The 21,275-nt window shown below is 46.4% G+C and overlaps 1 protein-coding gene across 2 annotated transcripts in view; it reads left to right on the forward strand.

Annotated features, from left to right (window-relative positions):
• LOC147235142 (titin-like) overlaps positions 1-21,275 on the forward strand; it is a 155,954-nt gene that overhangs the window by 114,213 nt on the left and 20,466 nt on the right. For both annotated transcript variants that reach the window (XM_086146018.1, XM_086146019.1), the window contains 9 exons: positions 1-17,295; positions 17,404-17,700; positions 17,854-18,441; positions 18,687-18,989; positions 19,124-19,420; positions 19,578-19,865; positions 19,956-20,261; positions 20,458-20,760; positions 20,893-21,198. In XM_086146018.1, the coding sequence (XP_086002144.1) occupies positions 1-17,295; positions 17,404-17,700; positions 17,854-18,441; positions 18,687-18,989; positions 19,124-19,420; positions 19,578-19,865; positions 19,956-20,261; positions 20,458-20,760; positions 20,893-21,198 (19,983 nt within the window). The remainder of the gene's footprint in view (positions 17,296-17,403; positions 17,701-17,853; positions 18,442-18,686; positions 18,990-19,123; positions 19,421-19,577; positions 19,866-19,955; positions 20,262-20,457; positions 20,761-20,892; positions 21,199-21,275) is intronic.

Below are 21,275 nucleotides of genomic sequence, written 5' to 3' on the forward strand. Positions count from 1 at the left end.
ATGTGCCCGGACCTCCAGTCAACCCAAGAGTTACAGACACGACCAAGACCACTGCGACACTCAACTGGGGAAAACCTCTCGACAACGGTGGACTTGAAGTCACTGGATATGTGATTGAGCACAAAAAGGAAGGAACAGAAGAATGGGTGAAGGACACTCCGTTACATCCATTAAGAATCACAGAGTTTGTTGTCCCTGACCTTGAAAATGGTGTGAAGTACCACTTTAGAATTAGTGCTGTGAATGCTAAAGGAGCAGGGGAACCCGCTGAAACACAGGACCTGGTTGAGATATTGGAGCGCGCAGCAGAGCCTGACCTCGAGCTTGACTTGGAGCTGAGAAGAACCCTTGTAGTAAGGGCTGGTTGTTCCATCCGCCTCTTCGTTCCAATCAAGGGACGTCCCACACCTTCCGTCACCTGGACTAAGGAGGGTGGTTCTATCCCTCGCGCTGTGATTGACAGCACAGAGTCCTTTACAATGGTCATCATCCCAGAGAGCTCAAGGAATGATGCGGGTAAATATGAACTGACCCTTGAAAACACAGCTGGAAAGAAAAGTGCTGCGATCAATGTTAGAGTTCTTGACTCGCCTGGACCTCCAATTAACCTCAAACCTGTTACAATCAGTAAGGACAGTATCACTCTGCATTGGGAGATGCCCCTTATTGATGGTGGAGCCAAGATTACAAACTACATCATTGAGAAGAGAGAATCAACGCGCAAAGCTTTTGCCACTGTTGTGACAAAATGTCCAAGAACATCTGTCTGTATCGCTGACCTCGGTGAAGGCTGTGAGTACTACTTCAGGGTGTCCGCTGAGAACGAGTACGGTATTGGTGAGGCTGTGGAAACAGCTGATCCGATCCGTGCGTCTCAGGCACCATCACCTCCGGAGAGCATCACTCCGATTGATATCACCAAGAACTCTGTCAGCTTGGCCTGGACCAAACCCAAGCATGATGGTGGTAGCAGAATTACAGGGTATGTCCTTGAAGCCCAGAAGAAGGGAACTGATCAGTGGGCCCATGTGACAACAGTCAAAACCATGGACTTCATCGTGAAGAATCTCAATGAGAATGAAGAATATATCTTCCGTGTAATGGCTGTCAACCATTCAGGTAGAAGTTCTCCACGCGAGAGCAAATCTATCATAGTGAAGGATTCGACTTCCCTGCCGGAGTTTGATCTGCGTGGTGTGTGTCAGAGAACTGTTATTGTCAAGGCAGGAGATGATATCAAGGTTGAAATTCCAGTAATGGGACGTCCTAGACCAACTGTCTCTTGGCAAAAAGATGGTGCAGCACTAAAGCTCACGCAGAGAACCAATGTGGAATCTACCCCTGCGACCGTTATCCTCAATATCAGTGAAAGCACCAGAGCAGACAGCGGTGTTTACCAGATGACAGCAAAGAACATTGTTGGTTCCGTGACCGACCATATCATCGTTAAAGTGCATGATGTCCCCGGACCACCCAAAGGACCGGTTAAGATTGCGGAAATATCTCGTACCTACTGTGTTTTCGCATGGGACGCTCCAGAGAACGACGGCGGTGTTCCCATCAACAATTACGTGGTTGAAATCAGAGACACCACGTCCCAGACATGGACAGAGCTTTCCTCAGCTGTCATCCGTACTATGTTTAAAGCTGTTCGTTTAACCACCGGCTCAGAATACCAGTTCAGGGTAAGAGCAAAGAACAGATATGGTGCTGGCCCACCAATCACCTCCGAGACAGTTGTGGCTGCATATCCATTCAAAGTCCCTGGACCCCCTGGAACCCCTAATGTGGTTGCATTCACCAAGGACTCAATTACTATTGGCTGGAATGAACCTGTGTCTGATGGAGGAAATGAAGTAATTGGATATCATGTTGAGAGAAAAGAAAGAAGCAGCATCATTTGGCATAAGATTAGCAAGGGTCTTGTGAAAGGAAACATCTTCAAATCAACTGGTCTTGAAGATGGAGTCGCTTATGAGTTCCGTGTCATGGCTGAAAATATGGCCGGAATAGGAAAGCCAAGCAAGGCCTCCGAAGCAATCCTGGCATTGGACCCCGTCGACCCACCAGGTCAGCCCATGCCCATATTCGTCAACAAAAATGTCATCACAATTCAGTGGGCGAAGCCAGAGTACGATGGTGGCTTCAAAATTACCGGCTATATTGTTGAGAAGCGAGAACTTCCTGATGGTCGCTGGATCCGAGCTAATTTTACAAACATCATTGAGACCACATTTACTGTTAGCGGGCTAACTCAGGATACCACTTACCAGTTCCGTGTCTTAGCGAGGAACTCAGCAGGCGCTGTGAGCGTGCCCTCTGATATCTCGGATCCAATTACCTGCAAAGATGATATTATTGAGCCACGAATCATGGTGGATGCCACTTTCAAAGATGTTTTAATGCTGAAGGCAGGGGAGACGTTCAGGCTTGATGCTGACATTGCCGGTCAACCAACCCCCACCATGGTTTGGACAAAGAATGGAAAAGAGGTTGAAAACACACTGAAATTGCAAGTAAGGTTCACTGAACTGACAACCACTCTCATCAACAAGGACTCTGTCAGGACAGACGGAGGAGAATTTGTTTTGACCGCAACAAATGTTGGCGGATTTTCTAAGCATATCTTCAAAGTTAAAGTACTCGACAGACCGGGACCACCGGTTGGACCCCTTAAGGTAACAAATGTCATGGCTGACAATTGTTTACTTGCTTGGTCTCCACCTGAAGATGATGGTGGTGCCAAGATTGATGGATATGTAATTGAAAAGCGTGAATCAAGCAGACTTGTTTGGACCAATGTAGTGTCCGACCTGCAGGCAACAGAGTATAAGGTGAGCAAGCTGCTCAAGGGAAATGAATATATCTTCAGGGTCATGGCAGTAAACAAATATGGCCAAGGCGAGCCACTTGATTCAGAGCCCACAATTGCTGACAATCCATATGTGGTCCCTGATCCGCCTGAAAATCCAGAGGTAACAGCTATCACTAAAGATTCGATGTTTGTCATGTGGCAGGCACCGAAGAGTGATGGTGGAAGTCCAATCACCAACTACAATATTGAAAGGAAAGACAGAGTAGGCCTCCGCTGGCTGAAATGCAACAAAAGGAAGATCAAGGAGCTACAGTTCAAGGCAGTGGGTCTGGTTGTTGGGCATGAATATGAATTCAGAATCATTGCCGAGAATGCGGCGGGATTGAGTTCACCGAGTAACTCCAGTCCATTCTACAAGGCTACTGATGCTCTGGACAAGCCAGGCGCTCCATGCAACCCCAGAATCTTAGATACAACAAAGTCATCCATTACTGTTGCCTGGAACAAACCTGTGTATGACGGTGGCTCTGATATCACTGGCTACATTGTGGAGACCTGCATCCCATCTCAAAATGAAGAGGAAGAGGAGTGGACCATTGTGACACCTGCACAAGGACTCCTTGCAACCTCATTCACTATCATCAACCTAAAAGAGAACCAGGAGTACAAGATCAACATATCTGCAGTAAACAGTGAAGGCATTGGAGAGGCAGCATCTGTTCCTGGCAATCCCAAAGCAGAGGACAGACTCCTGCCCCCTGAAATTGATTTGGATGCAGAACTCTGCAAGCTTGTTAGCCTAAGAGCTTGCTGCTCGCTTAGATTGTTCGTGCCTATCAGAGGAAGACCATCTCCGACGGTAAAATGGACCAAAGGTGCGGACGAACCAATTGAGAGGGCCACAATCGACAGTACAACATCATACACATTGCTTGTGATTGAAAATGTCAACAGATTCGATTCTGGAAAGTATAACCTTACAGTTGAAAATAGCTCTGGCTCTAAGACAGTTACGGTGCAAGTAAGGGTGCTCGATACACCAAGTGCTCCCCAGAATCTGAAGATTAACGCTGTGACAAATCAGTCTGTCACTCTGACCTGGGATCCACCAATGAATGATGGGGGTGTTAAGATTAAGAATTACATTGTTGAAAAGCGTGAGTCTACAAGAAAAGCATATGCAACAGTAAGTTCAACATGCCATCGTAACAGCTTCACAGTTGAGCAACTCCTGGAAGGATGCAACTATTACTTCAGAGTTTTGGCAGAGAACGAGTATGGCATTGGGCTACCCATTGAGACGAATGAATCAGTTAAAGTGTCTGAGAAACCGCAGCCACCAGGCAAGATTACTCTGAAGGATGTTACGAAGAGCAGTGTCACACTGACCTGGGAAAAGCCGGAGCATGATGGTGGTAGCAGAGTGGGTTGTTACGTTGTTGAGATTCAGCCTAAAGGTGTTGATAAGTGGAGCCAGGCCGTGATTGTGAAAGAAACAGAGGCTACCATTAATGGCCTCATTGCAGGAGAGGAATACATGTTCCGTGTATCAGCCAGAAATGAAAAGGGAACAAGCGACCCTCGTCAGATTGGCGTGCCTGTGATTGTCAAAGATCTCGTCATGGCGCCAGTTATTAAAATGCTATTCAACACATTCAGTGTGCTGGCAGGCGAAGACCTAACGGTAGAAGTTCCATATTCTGCACGCCCGAAAGCAACCGTGGTCTGGGCCAAGGATGGGCAGCCTATAAAGAGAACAACTAGGGTAAACTTTACTTCAACTGAATCAATGCTCGTTCTCAGTATAAAAGAGGCCTGTAAAGATGATTTTGGACACTATAGTATCACGGTCAGCAACACAGCTGGAGAGACAAAGGCAGAGCTCGGCATCGTTGTACTTGACAAACCCGGTCAGCCAGGCGGTCCGGTGAAGGTCGAGGAGGTCACTTCTGGCAGTGTGACTATTTCCTGGAATCCGCCAGAGTACGATGGCGGGTGCACAATAAAACATTATATTGTAGAAAAGAGAGACACAGGCACAACTAATTGGATGGTTGTTTGTCCAAACCTGGCAAGAACCAAAGTCAAAGCAGGAAGATTGAAGAGTGGCTCAGAGTATCAATTTAGAGTCACAGCAGAAAACAGATATGGTAAAGGCCCAGCTCTTCTCTCAGAGTGTATCGTGGCTCAGTATCCATACAAACTCCCCGGACCTCCAGGCACACCATCTATCGCAGCTTGCACAAAGGACAGCATGGTGGTGGCATGGAATGAACCCGTGAACGATGGTGGAAGCACAATCCTGGGCTACCATCTTGAGCGAAAAGAAAGAAACAGCATCCTCTGGATGAAACTTAACAAATCCCTTATCACAGACCAAACCTTTAAGACGACTGGGCTGGAACCAGGAATGGAGTACGAATACAGGGTTTACGCTGAAAACATTGTTGGCATTGGCAAAGCAAGCAAGGTCTCTGAGGGTCGCATAGCTAGAGATCCTTGTGATCCTCCCGGGACCCCGGAGGCAATTAAGATCACAAAGGATTCTGTGACGATCAGTTGGACCAAGCCTGAATATGACGGCGGTGCGAAGGTCACAGGCTACGTTGTGGAAAAGAAGGAGCTTCCCGAAGGTCGCTGGATCAAAGCTAACTTCACAAATGTCATTGAGACGGAATATGTTGCAACTGGACTTGCAAAGGACAATCAATATGAGTTCCGTGTCATTGCCAGAAATGCTGCTGGTGTTTTCAGTATCCCATCATACAGCACCGGTCCTATTACAGCCAGGGATGAGATTGAGCCACCCCGCTTCAGCATCGACCCTGAATACACACAGGCTGTTGTGGTTAATGCTGGTGAATCCTTCAAGATTGACGCAGATGTTCATGGCAAACCATTACCTTCTATCCACTGGATGAAGGGTGAGCAGGAAATGGGCAACACCATTCATAGGGAGATTAAGAACACAAGCACCAAAGCTTGTATAACTGTGAAGGAAGCTAAGCTTTCTGATGGAGGTCAATACACTTTATTGCTGAAAAATCCAGGTGGAGAAAAGGCTGTCCAGATCAATGTAGTTGTTTTAGACAAGCCAGGAGAACCACTCGGACCTCTGGCTGTAACAGGCGTAATGAAAGACCGATGCCTCCTTGCATGGAAAGCACCACTACAAGATGGTGGCAGCACTATCTCACATTATACTGTGGAGAGGAGGGAGACAAGCCGACTGGTTTGGACCACGGTTGATCCAAAAGTACAGAATACTTGCCTCAAGGTGACTAAACTCCTGGAAGGAAATGAGTACATCTTCAGAGTCCATGCAGTCAACCAGTTTGGTGTGGGTGCACCGCTGGAGTCGTCTGCGGTGGTCATCAAAGACCCATATTTGCCACCTGGAACACCCAAAGGCTTAGAGATTTCAAACATTAAAAAAGACTCAATGGTGCTTACATGGGAGGCCCCCTCTGAAGATGGTGGAACTCCGATCACCACATATGTGATTGAAAAACATGACAAAGAGGGTGTGAGATGGACAAGGTGCAACAGGCACCCGGTATCAGAATTAACTTTTAAGATCAGTGGACTCTTGGAAGGGCACAGTTACGAATTTAGAGTTGCGGCAGAAAATGCTATTGGTGTTGGGGAACCAAGTTCCCCAACTGTCTACTACAAAGCTCTTGATCCTATCTTCCGACCTGGGCCGCCACAAAACCCCAGAGTGACTGACACAACAAGATCATCCGTGTTCTTGTCATGGAGCAAACCTTCTTGTGATGGTGGCTCTGAGATCCAAGGATACATTGTTGAATATTGCACTACCACAGAGACAGAAGCACTGGCTGATGCACCTGCAGATGGTGAAAAAGCTACCACGGATCCACCTGCCAAGGAGTGGATCATGTGCACACCTCCCACAGGTGTTAAGAAAACCAAGTTTGAAGTTGTAAACCTGAAAGAAAACCAGGCATACAAGTTTAGAGTCTCTGCTATCAACAAGGTCGGAGTTGGTGAAAACGCTGATGTGTCAGGAGCCGTTGTTGCCCAAGACAGAGCAGAAGAGCCAGACCTTGACATTGATGCAGAGCTGAGAAAAATTGTAACCATTTTAGCTGGAACCTCACTTAGACTATTCATTCCGATCAAAGGAAAACCGACGCCTACGATCAAGTGGGACAAAGATGACGCTGCTCTCAAGGAAACTGCTCAGGTTGAGGTGACCAGCAGTTACACAGCCCTTGTAATTGACAAGATGAACAGAAGTGATAGTGGAAAATACACAATCACTGCCGAGAACGCCAGTGGAACCAAATCTGCCTTCGTTGTTGTCCGTGTTCTCGACACACCTAGTGCTCCCATTGACCTAAAAGTAAAAGAAATAACAAACAATTCAGTGACATTGGCTTGGGAGGCTCCTTTATTGGACGGTGGCTCCAAGATCAAAAACTACATTGTGGAAAAGAGAGAGAGCACACGCAAAACATTTGCGGCTGTGGTGACAAACTGTCATGTCCTCTCATGGAAGATTGAGCCACTTCAGGAGGGCTGCAGTTATTACTTCAGAGTCCTTGCTGAGAACGCTCATGGTATTGGGCTCCCTGCCATCACCGTTGACCCATTGAAAGTTTCAGAAGTACCACAGTCTCCCAAGACCTTGACTGTTACAGACCAATCAAAGACAAGTATCTCTTTGGCCTGGGAAAAGCCAGAGTACGATGGTGGCAGCAGAGTCATCCAGTACTTGCTGGAGGTGCGACTTAAGGGTCAGGAGAAGTGGTCAGGTGTGAACACATTTAAAACAATGGAGGCTACCGTTTCCAACCTGAATCCAGGAGAGGAGTATTTGTTTAGAGTTACAGCGATCAATGACAAAGGCAAAAGTGACCCAAAAGTACTTGCTGGTCCAGTCACAACCAAGGACTTGGTCATTGAGCCTGATATTCGACCAGCGTTTAGCAACTACAGCGTTCATGTGGGTAAAGACCTTAAAGTTGATGTACCCATCTTTGGACGTCCTAAACCAGTAATCACATGGACTAAAGATGGAGCACCTCTCAAGTTTACCACCAGGGTCAACATCCACAACACGACAGCTTCTACCACACTCAGCATTAAAGAGGCTGCTGGTGACGATGGCGGCATGTACAGTATAAGTGCAACAAACTCAGCTGGAAAGAAAGACGCAACAGTTGAAATAATTGTTCTCGACAAGCCAGGGCCTCCATCTGGGCCTGTAAGATTTAATGAAATCACAACACAGAGTGTCACTATTTCCTGGGACCCACCGAAACACAACGGTGGTTGTCAGATCTCCAATTATATTGTGCAGAAAAGAGATACGACAACAACAACATGGGAGAATGTGAGCATTAATTGTGCCAGAACCAGCATCAAAGTGCATCGTTTGAAGACTGGAGCAGAGTACCAGTTCAGGATTATTGCCCAAAACCGTTATGGCAAAAGCCATGGATTGGATTCATCTGCTGTGATCGCTCAATATCCATACAAAGAACCAGGTCCACCAGGCACGCCTTTCATTACTTCTCTCTCGAGGGATCACCAGATTGTCGAATGGCATGAACCTGTCTCAGATGGCGGCAGCTCAGTCCTTGGTTATCATCTAGAGAGGAAAGAGAGGAATAGCATTCTGTGGGTCAAGATCAACAAAATGCTCATTCATGACACTCACTTCAAGAGTCATCCCTTGGAGGAAGGTGTTGAATATGAATACAGGGTTTATGCGGAAAATATTGTAGGTATCGGCAGGTGCAGTAAAGTCTCGGAGGGCTGTGTTGCCCGTGACCCATGTGATCCTCCAGGTCAACCAGAGGCCATCCATATCACAAAGGATACAATTATAATTCAGTGGACTAAGCCTGAGTATGATGGTGGCAGTAATATAACTGGGTATCTTGTGGAAAAGCGTGATCTACCGGAGGGTCGCTGGGTGAAGGCAAACTTCACAAATGTGATTGAGACCCAGTTCACTGTCACTGGTTTGAATGAAAATGCCCAGTATGACTTTAGAGTCTTTGCCAAAAATGCGGTTGGTACGATCAGCAAGCCATCCTTTAATAGTGGACCCATCACTGCTAGTGACACATTGGAAGCTCCCAAAGTATCCATTAACCCTGCGTTTACTAAAACCATTGTCGTCAGTGCTGGTGAGACATTCAAACTGGATGCAGATGTCCATGGAAAGCCTCTGCCTACAATCCAGTGGTTGAAGGATGATATTCCAGTCGAGAACACACTCAGAAGAGAGATAAAAAACACGGAAACCCGTGCAATGATTGTCATTAAAGATGCTGTCAGGACAGACGGCGGAATATATACTCTCCAGTTAACAAATGAGGCTGGTGCTGAAACTGTTCCATTCAAGACCGTGGTCCTGGACAAGCCTAGCTCATGTGAAGGTCCACTTCATGTCACAGGGGTGGCTGAGGATAGGTGCACTCTTGCTTGGCGTGCTCCCGTACATGACGGAGGAAGTGCAATTACACACTACGTCATTGAGAGGCGGGAGACCAGCCGTCTAGCCTGGACAGTTGTTTCTCATAGCTGTGACACCACATGCTACAAAGTCACCAAACTTTTGGAAGGCAATGAATATATATTCCGTGTCATGGCAGTTAACAGTTACGGTGTCAGTGAGCCCCTGCAGTCCGATGGGGTCACCATGAGAACTCCATTTGTTCCTCCTGGTCCACCTCATATTGAAGATGTATCGAGCATTGCTCATGATGGCATGACCATTACCTGGTCCACCCCCGAGACCGATGGTGGCACTGACATTATTAACTACATAATTGAAAAGAAAGACAGAGCCGGAATAAAATGGACCAGATGCAACAGAGAGAAGGTCACAGATCTCTCTTTCAGAGTTACAGGCCTAACCGCGGACCATGAGTATGAGTTCAGAGTTGCGGCTGAAAATGCTGTTGGAGCGGGAGAGCCCAGTCTTCCAAGTTCATACTATAAGGCCTCCGATCCAAAGTACAAACCTGGTGCCCCAGCATATGTAAATGTGATTGACTCCACAAAGAGTTCCATCACTGTGTCATGGGGTAAGCCTCTTTCTGACGGTGGCAGCACCATTCAAGGATACATTGTTGAGATCTGCAAGGCTGAGAATGAGGAATGGACAATGGTTACTCCCCCCACTGGCCTGCGTGTCACCAAATATGAGATCACCAAACTTACCGAGGGTCAAGAGTACAAGATCCAGGTCTCTGCCTTGAACAAATTGGGTGTGGGTGAGCCAGCAATTCTCTCAGGAACAGCTAAGCCAGAGGAAAGGGTTGAAGCACCAGTTATACATTTGGACTCTGAGCTAAGGAAGGGTATCACTCTGAAAGCTGGCGGGTCAGTGAGAATTCATATTCCATTTAAGGGCAGGCCGGTTCCGGACATTAAGTGGACTAAGGATGAGAACGATCTGACCGAAAAGGCAGTGGTTGAGAAAGCACTAAGCTTCACTAAGGTCTCCATTGACTCATGTGACAGGAGTGACTCAGGAAAATACACTCTAAGCCTGACCAATAGTAGTGGCACTGTGTCAGAGTTTGTCGCTGTTAAAGTCCTGGATACGCCTGGAGCCCCACAGAACCTTGATGTCAAAGATGTCAAAAAGGACTCTGTCACTCTCGTCTGGGATGCCCCACTTATCGATGGTGGTTCTAAGATAAAAAACTATGTCATTGACAAGCGCGAATCCACTCGCAAGGCATACGCAAATGTGTCCACCAAATGCACCAAGACAACATTTAAAGTTGAGAACCTGATCGAAGGTGCAATGTACTACTTTAGAGTCATGGCTGAAAATGAATATGGAGTTGGTCAGCCTGTAGAAACAAAGACAGCTACCAAGGCTTCTGAGGTACCACTTCCAGTTGGAAAGGTCTTCCTCACTGATGTCACAAAAACCAGTGCCTCACTAACCTGGGAAAAGCCTGAGCATGATGGAGGCAGCAGAATTGGTGGCTACCTGATTGAGATGCAGCCTAAAGGAACAGATAAATGGGGAGTTGTGACCAACACAAAGATATGTGAAGGCACAGTCACCGGCCTCTCAAGTGGCTCAGAATACTTATTCCGTGTCATTGCTTTCAATGAGAAGGGAAAGAGTGAGCCAAAGGCACTTGCTGCTCCTGTTGTGGCCAGTGATATTACCATTGAGCCAAGCATTATTATGCAGTTCAACACTTATAGTATTTTGGCTGGAAAAGATCTCAAGCTCGAGTTCCCTGTGATTGGCAGGCCCAAACCTAAGGTAACATGGACCAAGGACGGTCAAGGTCTGAAAGTGACATCCAGAGTCAATGTATTAAACACCCCAACAACAACTGGACTTCAAATAACTGAAGCATGCAAGGAGGACTTTGGAAAATACTCCGTGACAGCAGCCAATACTACTGGTACAATAAGTGAAGATGTGACTGTCATTATTCTTGATAAACCTGGCCCACCGAAAGGACCATTAAATGTGGTTGAAGTAAGCAATACATTTATCCATCTATCGTGGGAACCCCCTGAATATACGGGAGGATGTCAGGTGAAGAATTACATTGTGGAAAAGAGAGATACCACAACTACAACTTGGCAGGCAGTTACCACACAGCTGGCCAGAACAGCATTCAAAGTCACCAAGTTGAAGACTGGTGCAGAATACCAGTTCAGAGTAATCGCGGAAAACAGATATGGAAGGGGTGCATCTCTTGACTCCAAGGCTATTGTTATCCAGTACCCATTCAAACCACCAGGACCTCCTGGAACACCGTACGTAAAATTTGCCACTAAGGAAATGATGATAATTGAATGGAATGAGCCGGTCAATGATGGCGGAAGTGCAGTGATTGGCTATCATTTGGAAAGCAAGGAGAGAAGCAGCATCTTGTGGAACAAACTAAATAAGACTATGATTGGTGATACTCAGTTCAAGATTTGCAATCTTGAAGAGGGTATTGAATATGAATTCAGAGTCTATGCCGAAAATATCGTTGGTATCGGTAGATGCAGTAAAATATCCGAGTCCTTCATTGCTCGTGATCCCTGCGACCCCCCTGGTCCCCCAGAGGCCATTGTAATCTCTAAGAACCTAATAAAAATTCAGTGGACAAAGCCTCTCTATGATGGTGGCAGCAAAGTAAATGGCTATATCGTGGAAATGAAAGATTTGTCCCCAGAAGGCCACTGGGTGAGAGCCAATTTTACCAATATAATTGAGATGGAATACGAAGTCACTGGACTAACGGAGAACGAGCAATATGAATTTAGAGTTATTGCAAGAAATGCCGCTGGAGTCTTCAGTGAACCATCCGACAGTTCTGGACCTATTACAGCTACTGATGACATTGAAGCACCACGGGCCTCAATGGATCCCAAATACAAGGATGTTATTGTTATAAGTGCTGGGGAACACTTGACTCTTGATGCAGACATTTATGGAAAACCAGTCCCTGATGTTGTCTGGCAAAAGGATGGCAAGGAAATTGATAAAGCCCTGCGGATAGAAGTGAAAACAACAATCAAACGTGCAGCAATGATCATCAAGGATGTAACCAAGCTTGACAGTGGCCATTATGATCTTGTCCTAAAAAATCTGGGTGGCACAAAAGTATTCCCTATTTCTGTTAAAGTCCTCGATAGACCAGGTAAACCTGGACCATTGAATGTGACGGGCGTCATGGCCGACAGATGCGTCCTTGCCTGGTCTGAACCGACACTTGATGGTGGGGCAAATATCACTCATTACATCTTGGAAAAGAGAGAGACCAGTAGCTTGTCCTGGACAGTGGCTGCACCCAATATCCAGAGTCTCTTCTATAAATTACCAAACTTGCTCCCAGGAAATGAATACATTTTCAGGGTCAAGGCTGTTAACAAATATGGAGTGGGTGATTATGTCCAGAGTGAGGCCATTATTGCTCGCAATCCTTACAAGCCCCCCGGTGCTCCTGGAACTCCAGAGGCGAGCCAGATAACAAAGGACTCAATGGTCCTGTCATGGGCTGTCCCAGAACACACCGGAGGAGCTGACATTGAAGGTTACCATCTTGAAAAGCGTGACAAGGATAGTGTTAGGTGGACGAAGTGTAATCGTCAAAAACTGACAGACACACACTTCACGGTGATGGGTCTGATGACCGATCATTTCTATGAGTTCCGTGTCGCAGCTGAAAATGAGGCTGGCGTGGGAGACCTTAGTGAGTTGTCTCTTTTCTATAGAGCTTGTGACGCTACAAAGCCACCTGGACCCCCACATCATCCAAAGGTGACTGATTACACAAAGTCATCTGTCTCTCTGTCTTGGGGAAAACCTGACTTTGATGGCGGCGCCTATATCAAGGGCTACATCGTTGAAATGAGAGAATATACGCCGGTGCCAGAGTCAACAGAGGAAGCAGAAGTACCACCAGCGATAGACCTACCCGTTGAAAAAGAATGGGCCACATGCACTCCACCTACAGGGATCACAGCCACAAAATTCACTATCGTGGACCTGAAGGAAGGTGTTGAATACCAGTTCCGTATCTGCGCAATCAACTCTGAGGGAGTTGGAGAGAGTGCCAATGTCCATGGTACTGTTATTACTTCTGACAGAGTGGAAGCACCAGAGATTGAGCTGGATGCTGATCTGAGAAAGGTGGTGTCTGTCCGTGCTGGAGGCACATTGCGTCTGTTTGTTACCATCAGGGGTAGGCCTGAACCTGCTGTGAAATGGGAAAAGGTTGAGGGCAGTCTCACGGAACGTGCCACCGTTGACACCTGCAGTTCATACACCATGCTTGTGATTGATAATGTGAATCGCTTTGATAGTGGCAAATACTCTCTCACCCTGGAGAACAGCAGTGGGAAAAAATCTGCCATTGTTGCAGTGAGAATTTTGGACACTCCAAGTACACCTCAGAATTTCACTGTGAAGGAGCTCAAAAAGGACTCAGTGACTCTTGCCTGGGAAACCCCACTGACTGACGGAGGCTCTAAAATTACAAATTACATCGTGGAGAAGAGAGAGTCCGTCAGAAAGGCGTATACCACTGTGACCAGCAATTGCACAGCCAACTCATTCAAGATAGAAGAGCTACCAGAAGGAGGAATTTTCTATTTCAGAGTCTGCGCTGTTAACCAATATGGGCAAGGGCCAATGGTTGAAACCAAAGAAATCAAAGTTTCTGAGGTACCTCTGCCACCAAGCAAGGTCACTGTGGTGGATGTGACGAAGACAAGTGTGTCACTGGCATGGGAAAAACCTGCTCATGACGGAGGAAGTAAAGTAATGTGCTACAATGTCGAATTCAAGCCTAAGAATGGAGATAAATGGGGTACCGCATGCACAGTAAAGGTTCTCGAAGCTACCGTATCCAACCTCACTAGGGACGAAGTGTATTTATTCAGAGTCGTTGCAATCAACGAGAAGGGAAAGAGTGAGCCAAAAGAGCTTGGGTTGCCCGTGGCTGCTAAGGATATTGAAATTGAGCCCTCAGTTCACTTATTGTTTACCACATACAGTGTGAAAGCTGGCGATGACCTCACCCTTGAGGTCCCAGTGAGAGGTCGACCAAAGCCAGTTGTATCCTGGAAGAAGGATGGGCTTCCACTGAAGCAAACCTCATCTGTGACACTCTTAAACACCGCCACTACAGCCAAAATAATTATTAAAGAAGCTCGTAGAGAGCATGTGGGCAAATATGAACTCACCCTGGCCAACACAGCAGGAACTGTCACAGCGGATATCGGGGTTGTTGTGCTTGATAAACCAAGTCCACCTAAAAGTATTAAGGTGGACGCTGTTACCTCTGACAGCATCACACTCTCCTGGTCACCCCCAGATTATGACGGCGGCTGTTCTATAAGTAACTACATCGTGGAGAAGCGCGACACCAACACCCAGGAGTGGCAGATGGCTGCAAGCAATGTTGCGAGGACATCGTTCAAGGCTGGCCGTCTGACACACGGATCAGAATACCAATTCCGCATCTATGCAGTCAATCGCTATGGAAAGAGTACTTATCTGGATTCTCCTGGAATTACAGCGCAATACAACTTCAAACAACCCGGACCACCATCCACACCTATTGTGAAGTTGGCAACCAAGTCTTTCATGTTTGTGACTTGGAATGAGCCAGTCAGTGATGGGGGAAGCCCTGTCCTTGGCTACCATCTGGAGAGGAAGGAGCGCACCAGTATCCTGTGGACAAAGATGAACAGAGGAATCATCAAAGATACTGAATACAAAGTAAATGGAATAGATGAAGGCCTGATGTATGAATATCGTGTCTACGCTGAAAATATTGCAGGCATTGGTAAATGCAGCAAGGCCTGTGAACCTGTAGCAGCCAGAGATCCTTGTGATCCTCCTTCTACACCTGTAGTCACAGGTGTCACCAGAACGTCTGTCTCCTTGTCTTGGGATAAACCAGAATATGACGGTGGAGCAAAGGTTTCTGGCTACATAATAGAGTCCAGAGATCTTCCTGAAGGACGGTGGACAAGATGCAACTTCACCAATGTACCTGAGACTCACTATGATGTTACTGGCCTCACGGAAAACAGTCAGTATGACTTCCGTGTTATTGCCAAGAATGCGGCAGGGTTGTTCAGTGAACCATCTGACAACACTGGTCCGATCACCGCTAAGGATGATGTGGATCCACCTCGTATCATGACTGATGTCCAGTTCAGAGAGACAATGTTTGTGAAAGCAGGAGAAACTCTCAAGATTAATGCTGATATTGCAGGACGCCCTGCCCCAGTCATTTCCTGGACCAAGGATGGCAAAGACATTGAGGTCAGGGCCAGAATCCAGATTGTTACCTTGGATACTAGTACATCTGTCATTGTGAAGGACTGCATTAGAAGCGACTCCGGGCAGTATGCTCTAAGTCTACAGAATATTGCCGGGACAGTCACCATGCCCATAAATTGTGTCATTATTGATAAGCCAGGGCCCTGTGCAGGACCACTGGAAGTCACGGGTCTCACGGCTGAGGAATGCACTCTTACATGGGGTCCACCTCAGGAAGTCGGTGGTGCCGAGATCACTCATTATGTTGTTGAAAAACGGGACACCAGCCGCTTGGCATGGACACTGATAAAGGGTGACGTCACAAGAACATACTTCAAAGTGACGAGCCTGCTAAAAGGAGATGAATATATCTTCAGGGTTATGGCTGTGAACAAGCATGGACTTGGCGAGGCCTTGGAAAGTGATGCCGTAAAGGTGACAGATCCATTCACATTTGCATCTGCTCCAGTTGGTGTGGATGTAACTGACATCACTGGAGATTCAATGACACTCACCTGGTGCAAGCCAGCAAGCGATGGAGGCAGTCCTATCATTGGATACGTCATTGAGCGCCGTGAAAAGAATGGCATGCGATGGGTCCGTGTCAACAGAGATCCAGTCGTCGAATGTGCCGCAGTTGCAACCAAGCTGCGCAAGGGTTGCGAGTACGACTTCAGAGTTTACGCGGAAAACGCTGCTGGTGTCAGTCCCCCGAGTGAGCCGTCTGCAGCATTCAGAACGGTGGATCCTCTGGTTGTTCCTTCTCGCCCAAGTAAACCAAAGATTGTGAGTTCAACAAATGACAGCGTATCGATAGTCTGGAAACCTCCAACAGAAGATGGTGGTGCCGTCATCCTCGGATACAGTGTTGAATACAGAGACTACATCTGCAAACCTGAACCAGAGGAGGATGAGGAGGAGGAGGAGGAGGAGGAATATGAATCCCCAGAAGAACTTAAAAGATGGGTTGAAGCTATTCCTCTTACAAAGAGCTTGGAGTTCACGATCCCTGGGTTGAAAAAAGATGCACAATATGAATTTTGTGTCAAAGCAATCAACAAAGTGGGTAGTAGTGTGCGCAGCCTTTATTCAGAACCAGCTGCTGCGATGGACAGAACTGCAGAGCCATCATTTGATGTTGATGTTGAAATGCGCAAAGTTCTTGTTGTAAAACATGGCACGGCATTTACTCTCAATGTGCCATTCAAGGGAAATCCTGTGCCCTCTGCAACATGGGCCAAAGAAGGCGCCGATCTTCATGTCAGAGGAACCATAGACTCAACTAATGTCAGCACTTCTCTGACCATTGAGAAGTCAACCAGGAACGACTCTGGAGAGTACTGCATCACAATAGAATCCCCGCTGGGAAAGGCATCATTGCCTTTGGTTGTCAAGGTGCTTGACTCTCCTGGACCCCCTGTCAATGTTAAGGTGTCAGCAGTGACCAGGGATTCTGCAACACTCTCCTGGGAAGCTCCTGAGAATGATGGTGGTGATGCAGTGAAAGCCTACCACGTTGAAAAGCGTGAGGCTAGTAAGAAGGCCTGGGTATCAGTTACCAGCAACTGCCAAGCAACAACATACAAGGTAGAGGACCTGCAGGAGGGTGCTGTCTATTACTTCAGAGTTCTTGGAGAAAATGAGTATGGTGTGGGCATCCCTCAGGAGGCAAAAGCTGGTACAAAGATTACAGGTAACTGGACTTTTTTGTCTTTTTTTTATTCCTCTTTTTTTTTATTGGCATATACATTTTTTGCAGTTTCCACAAAATGTTAATGAAATGTCCCATTCTGTGTTACAGAGGTACCAAGTGCACCTATGAAACTAGGAGTTGCAAATGTCACAAAGGACAGCGTTACAATTGCTTGGACAAGACCAGAATATGATGGTGGCAGCAGAGTTACGAGTTACCTTATTGATGCCCAAGAGAAGGGACAGACAAAATGGGTGAAGTGTGCCACAGTGAAGAACATGACGCACACCATAAAAAGCCTGAGGGAAGGAGCAGAGTATTTCTTTAGAGTCAGAGCTGAGAACCACGCTGGACTAAGTGAACCAAAAGAGATGATAGTTCCTGTCATTGTGAAGGAAATACAAGGTAATATCTTTGGCTTTTCTATGAATAAACTCATGTTATTTCATGTTTTTCATCCCACAGGAAGCCATGTGTTAAGCACCTGTCAAAGTCACTGTACTTTTCTTGAAAAAAAGGAGATAATACAAATTCCTTTATTGTTTTTGTCTTCAACAGAGGCACCAGAGTTTGATCTGAAGAACTACCCCAAGAACACAGTGTACGTCAAGGCAGGATCCAACTTGACCTTTGAGATACCACTTACTGGCAAACCAATGCCTAAAGTGACTATGTCCAAGAATAATGTCGCCATCAAGGGATCCAAAAGACTTTTGACTGAAGTAACACCTGACAGCTTAATCGTCACTCTCAATGAAAGTGTGGCAAATGATGCCGGAAAATATGAGATCTGTGCCTCAAATGCCGGAGGTACTGCTAAGATCTTCGTCATCTTTATTGTGATGGATAAACCTGGGCCTCCAGTTGGACCTGTTGAGATTGGAGAAGTCGGGGAGACTACAGTGTGCTTGAAATGGGCTCCTCCAGAGTATGACGGTGGCAGCCCAGTGACCAACTATGTTGTTCTAAAACGTGAAACCAGTACTCCCACATGGGCAGAGGTCTCAACTAACATTGCCAGAAGTGCAATCAAGGTGACAAAACTGACCAAGGGGGAGGAGTATCAGTTCAGAGTAAAGGCTGTGAATCGCTACGGCGTCAGCGATCATATTGACAGCAAGCCAGTGATGATTACGCTTCCATACAGTAAGTCAACTTTTTTTGGATTTTAAAGGCATGGTTAATTCTTGTGAAGATCTTCTTCTCGTGGCCACTGGACTTGCCCGGAACTTGAAGAAAATCAAGTCCAGTTGGGACGTAAAGATTTTCACGAGAATGAAGCAGTCATCTTTATACCCACTGTTATGTCAGCAATTTTGTGACAAAAATTTGTTGCATGGGTTGTACAATTTTTTTTAACCCACAGCATTTTGTTATCCTGTCCTCCATAGCGATCCCAGGACCTCCGTCCACTCCATGGCTCGGTTTTGTGTCAAGAGAGAGTCTGACTGTCTGTTGGAATGAGCCTGTCAATGATGGTGGGAACCCTGTCACTGGATATCATTTACAAATGAAGGAGAGAAGCAGCATCCTCTGGCAAAAGATCAACAAAACAGCAATCCCAGGAAACCAGTGTAGGGTCACTAGCATCTGCCCTGGTCTCATCTACGAGTTTAGGGTGGCAGCTGAAAATGCTGCCGGTGTAGGGAAGATGAGCAAGATATCTGAAGAGGTGCTGGCTATCGATGCTTGCGGTAAGAAAGATGTCCATCAGTCTGTACTTTTCCCAAAAGGAAGAAAGTCATGTAAAATGGTACCATTTGAAGAGTGCAATCTTACAGAAAAGTAGATGATTTATACTTCTGTTTTTCTCCATTATAACCTTCAGAGCCCCCAGCAAATGTCCGTGTAACGGAAGTGACAAAGAACTCTGTCAGCCTGGCCTGGCAGAGACCTCCATATGATGGAGGCAGTAAGATCACTGGCTACAGCGTGGAAAGAAGGGAGCCATCCAGTGGCAGATGGGTGAAGGCAAATTTCACAAACATCATTGAACTGGGCTTCACCGTGTCTGGTCTGACCCAAGACGAGTCCTACGAATTCAGGGTTTATGCCAAGAATGCTGTGGGGTCTGTGAGCAATCCATCTCTTATCGCAGGCCCAGTCACTTGTGTTGACGCTTGTGGTGAGTCGGTTATCAAAATCCTCATTGATCGGAATACTGCATGTTCAATACATTTTCATTGTATCCTGCAAAAGATTCTATGTGTGTTGTATCGTATCCAAATATGGGTTATCTCTTCGATGAACCGAAGCAAAACAAAGTTGTTTGTTTCACACAGGCGCTCCAGCTATCGACCTCCCACCGGAGTATCTAGATGTGGTTCAGTACAAGGCCGGTGCCTCAGTTAAGCTGAGAGTAGGAATCATTGCCAAACCTCTGCCGGCCATTGAGTGGCTCAAGAACGGAAAGGAAGTCATTGCCACCTCTCACTTGAGTATTGAAAGCACAACCGACTCTTCTGCCGTCCTGATCAAGGATGCGACTCGCTTTGACACGGGCTCATACGAGGTCAAGATCAAGAATGTTTTCGGCACAGCATCTGCAACCATCAGGATAGAAGTGTTAGGTAAGGCTTTACTCCAGTCATCGCTCCATGTTAAATATTTTGTATTCAGATATACTGATCTTATACTGGTTATCTTTTGTTTATCCTAAGACAAACCTGGACCCCCAACTGGCAGCATTAATTTCAACCTCATCACAGCGGACAGAATGATCTTTACCTGGGAGCCCATACCGGAGGCTGACCAGGGAGGCGCCAAGGTCACTCACTATATTGTCGAGAGGCGAGAAACAAGCCGTGTGGTTTGGTCCACAGTGTCTGACAGACACGAGCAGACCCATATCACCGTCAGCAAACTTTTAAGAGGAAATGAATATGTGTACCGTGTCATGGGCGTTAACAAGTATGGAGTTGGAGAACCGTTGGAGTCGGAGCCAGTCATTGCAAAGAATGCCTTTGGTGAGCTTCAACTTGCAGATTCACCAGACTATAAAAGTCATATAGAATCATAAAGTCATAAAGAACCTTACATTGTGCTTCAATGCCAACCAAATTTGTGTTGCTGAAATTTTCCTTGATCATTGATCAATGTGTGTGTGTGTGTGTGTGTGTGTGTGTGTGTGTGTGTGTGTGTGTGCGTCTTCTACTTCCACAGTAACTCCTGGGCAGCCTTGTACACCAGAAGTGAACATCATCACCAAGACCACCATGGTGGTGGAATGGGATGAACCAGGTGTAGATGGAGGTAGCATGGTCACAGGCTACTATCTGGAGAGGCGTGACAAGAAGAGCTCACGTTGGATCAAAGTTTATAAGGACCCTGTCAATACCACCAAACAGAAAGTCTATCATCTGACGGAGGGAAATGAGTACCAGTATCGTGTGTGTGCCATCAATAAGGCTGGTGAAGGACCATTCTCTGATGCATCAGATTACTACAAGGCTGCTGATCCAGTTGGTAAGTGCATTCATTGCAGTAGAGGTCTTTCACATTCATATATATATACTATATATGTATGTGAGTGTATGTGTATATTTTTTGTATACTATTTATATATATATATGTATATATACACTCCTTTGTCCACAGACCCGCCAGACGAGCCTTGCAAGCTGAAGGTGGTGGACTCTACAAAGACATCTATCACATTGGGCTGGTCCAAGCCAGAATGGGACGGAGGCAGTGAGGTCACAAGCTACATGGTTGAAAAACTTATTGAGGGAGAGCAAGAATGGGCCATGGTAACCTCTAAGGGAGAGGTCAAGACTACAGAGTATACTGTACACGACCTAAAACCAGATTTTAAGTACTTCTTCAGAGTTTCTGCTGTTAACTCTGCTGGTCGTGGGGAGCCCCTTGAGATGACCGAGCCAGTGCAACCCAAAGATATTCTGGGTATGTTCATCATATATCTGTTTAGTTGTTTCTTGTTTTAAGCGTACGGGGCCCCTAGGTTTTCTCCATGTGACGTT

Source organism: Fistularia commersonii, chromosome 4, assembly GCF_037954325.1.
Source record: "Fistularia commersonii isolate RoL2024-O1a breed Wild chromosome 4, RoL_Fcom_v1.0, whole genome shotgun sequence".
Lineage (NCBI taxonomy): Eukaryota > Metazoa > Chordata > Actinopteri > Syngnathiformes > Fistulariidae > Fistularia > Fistularia commersonii.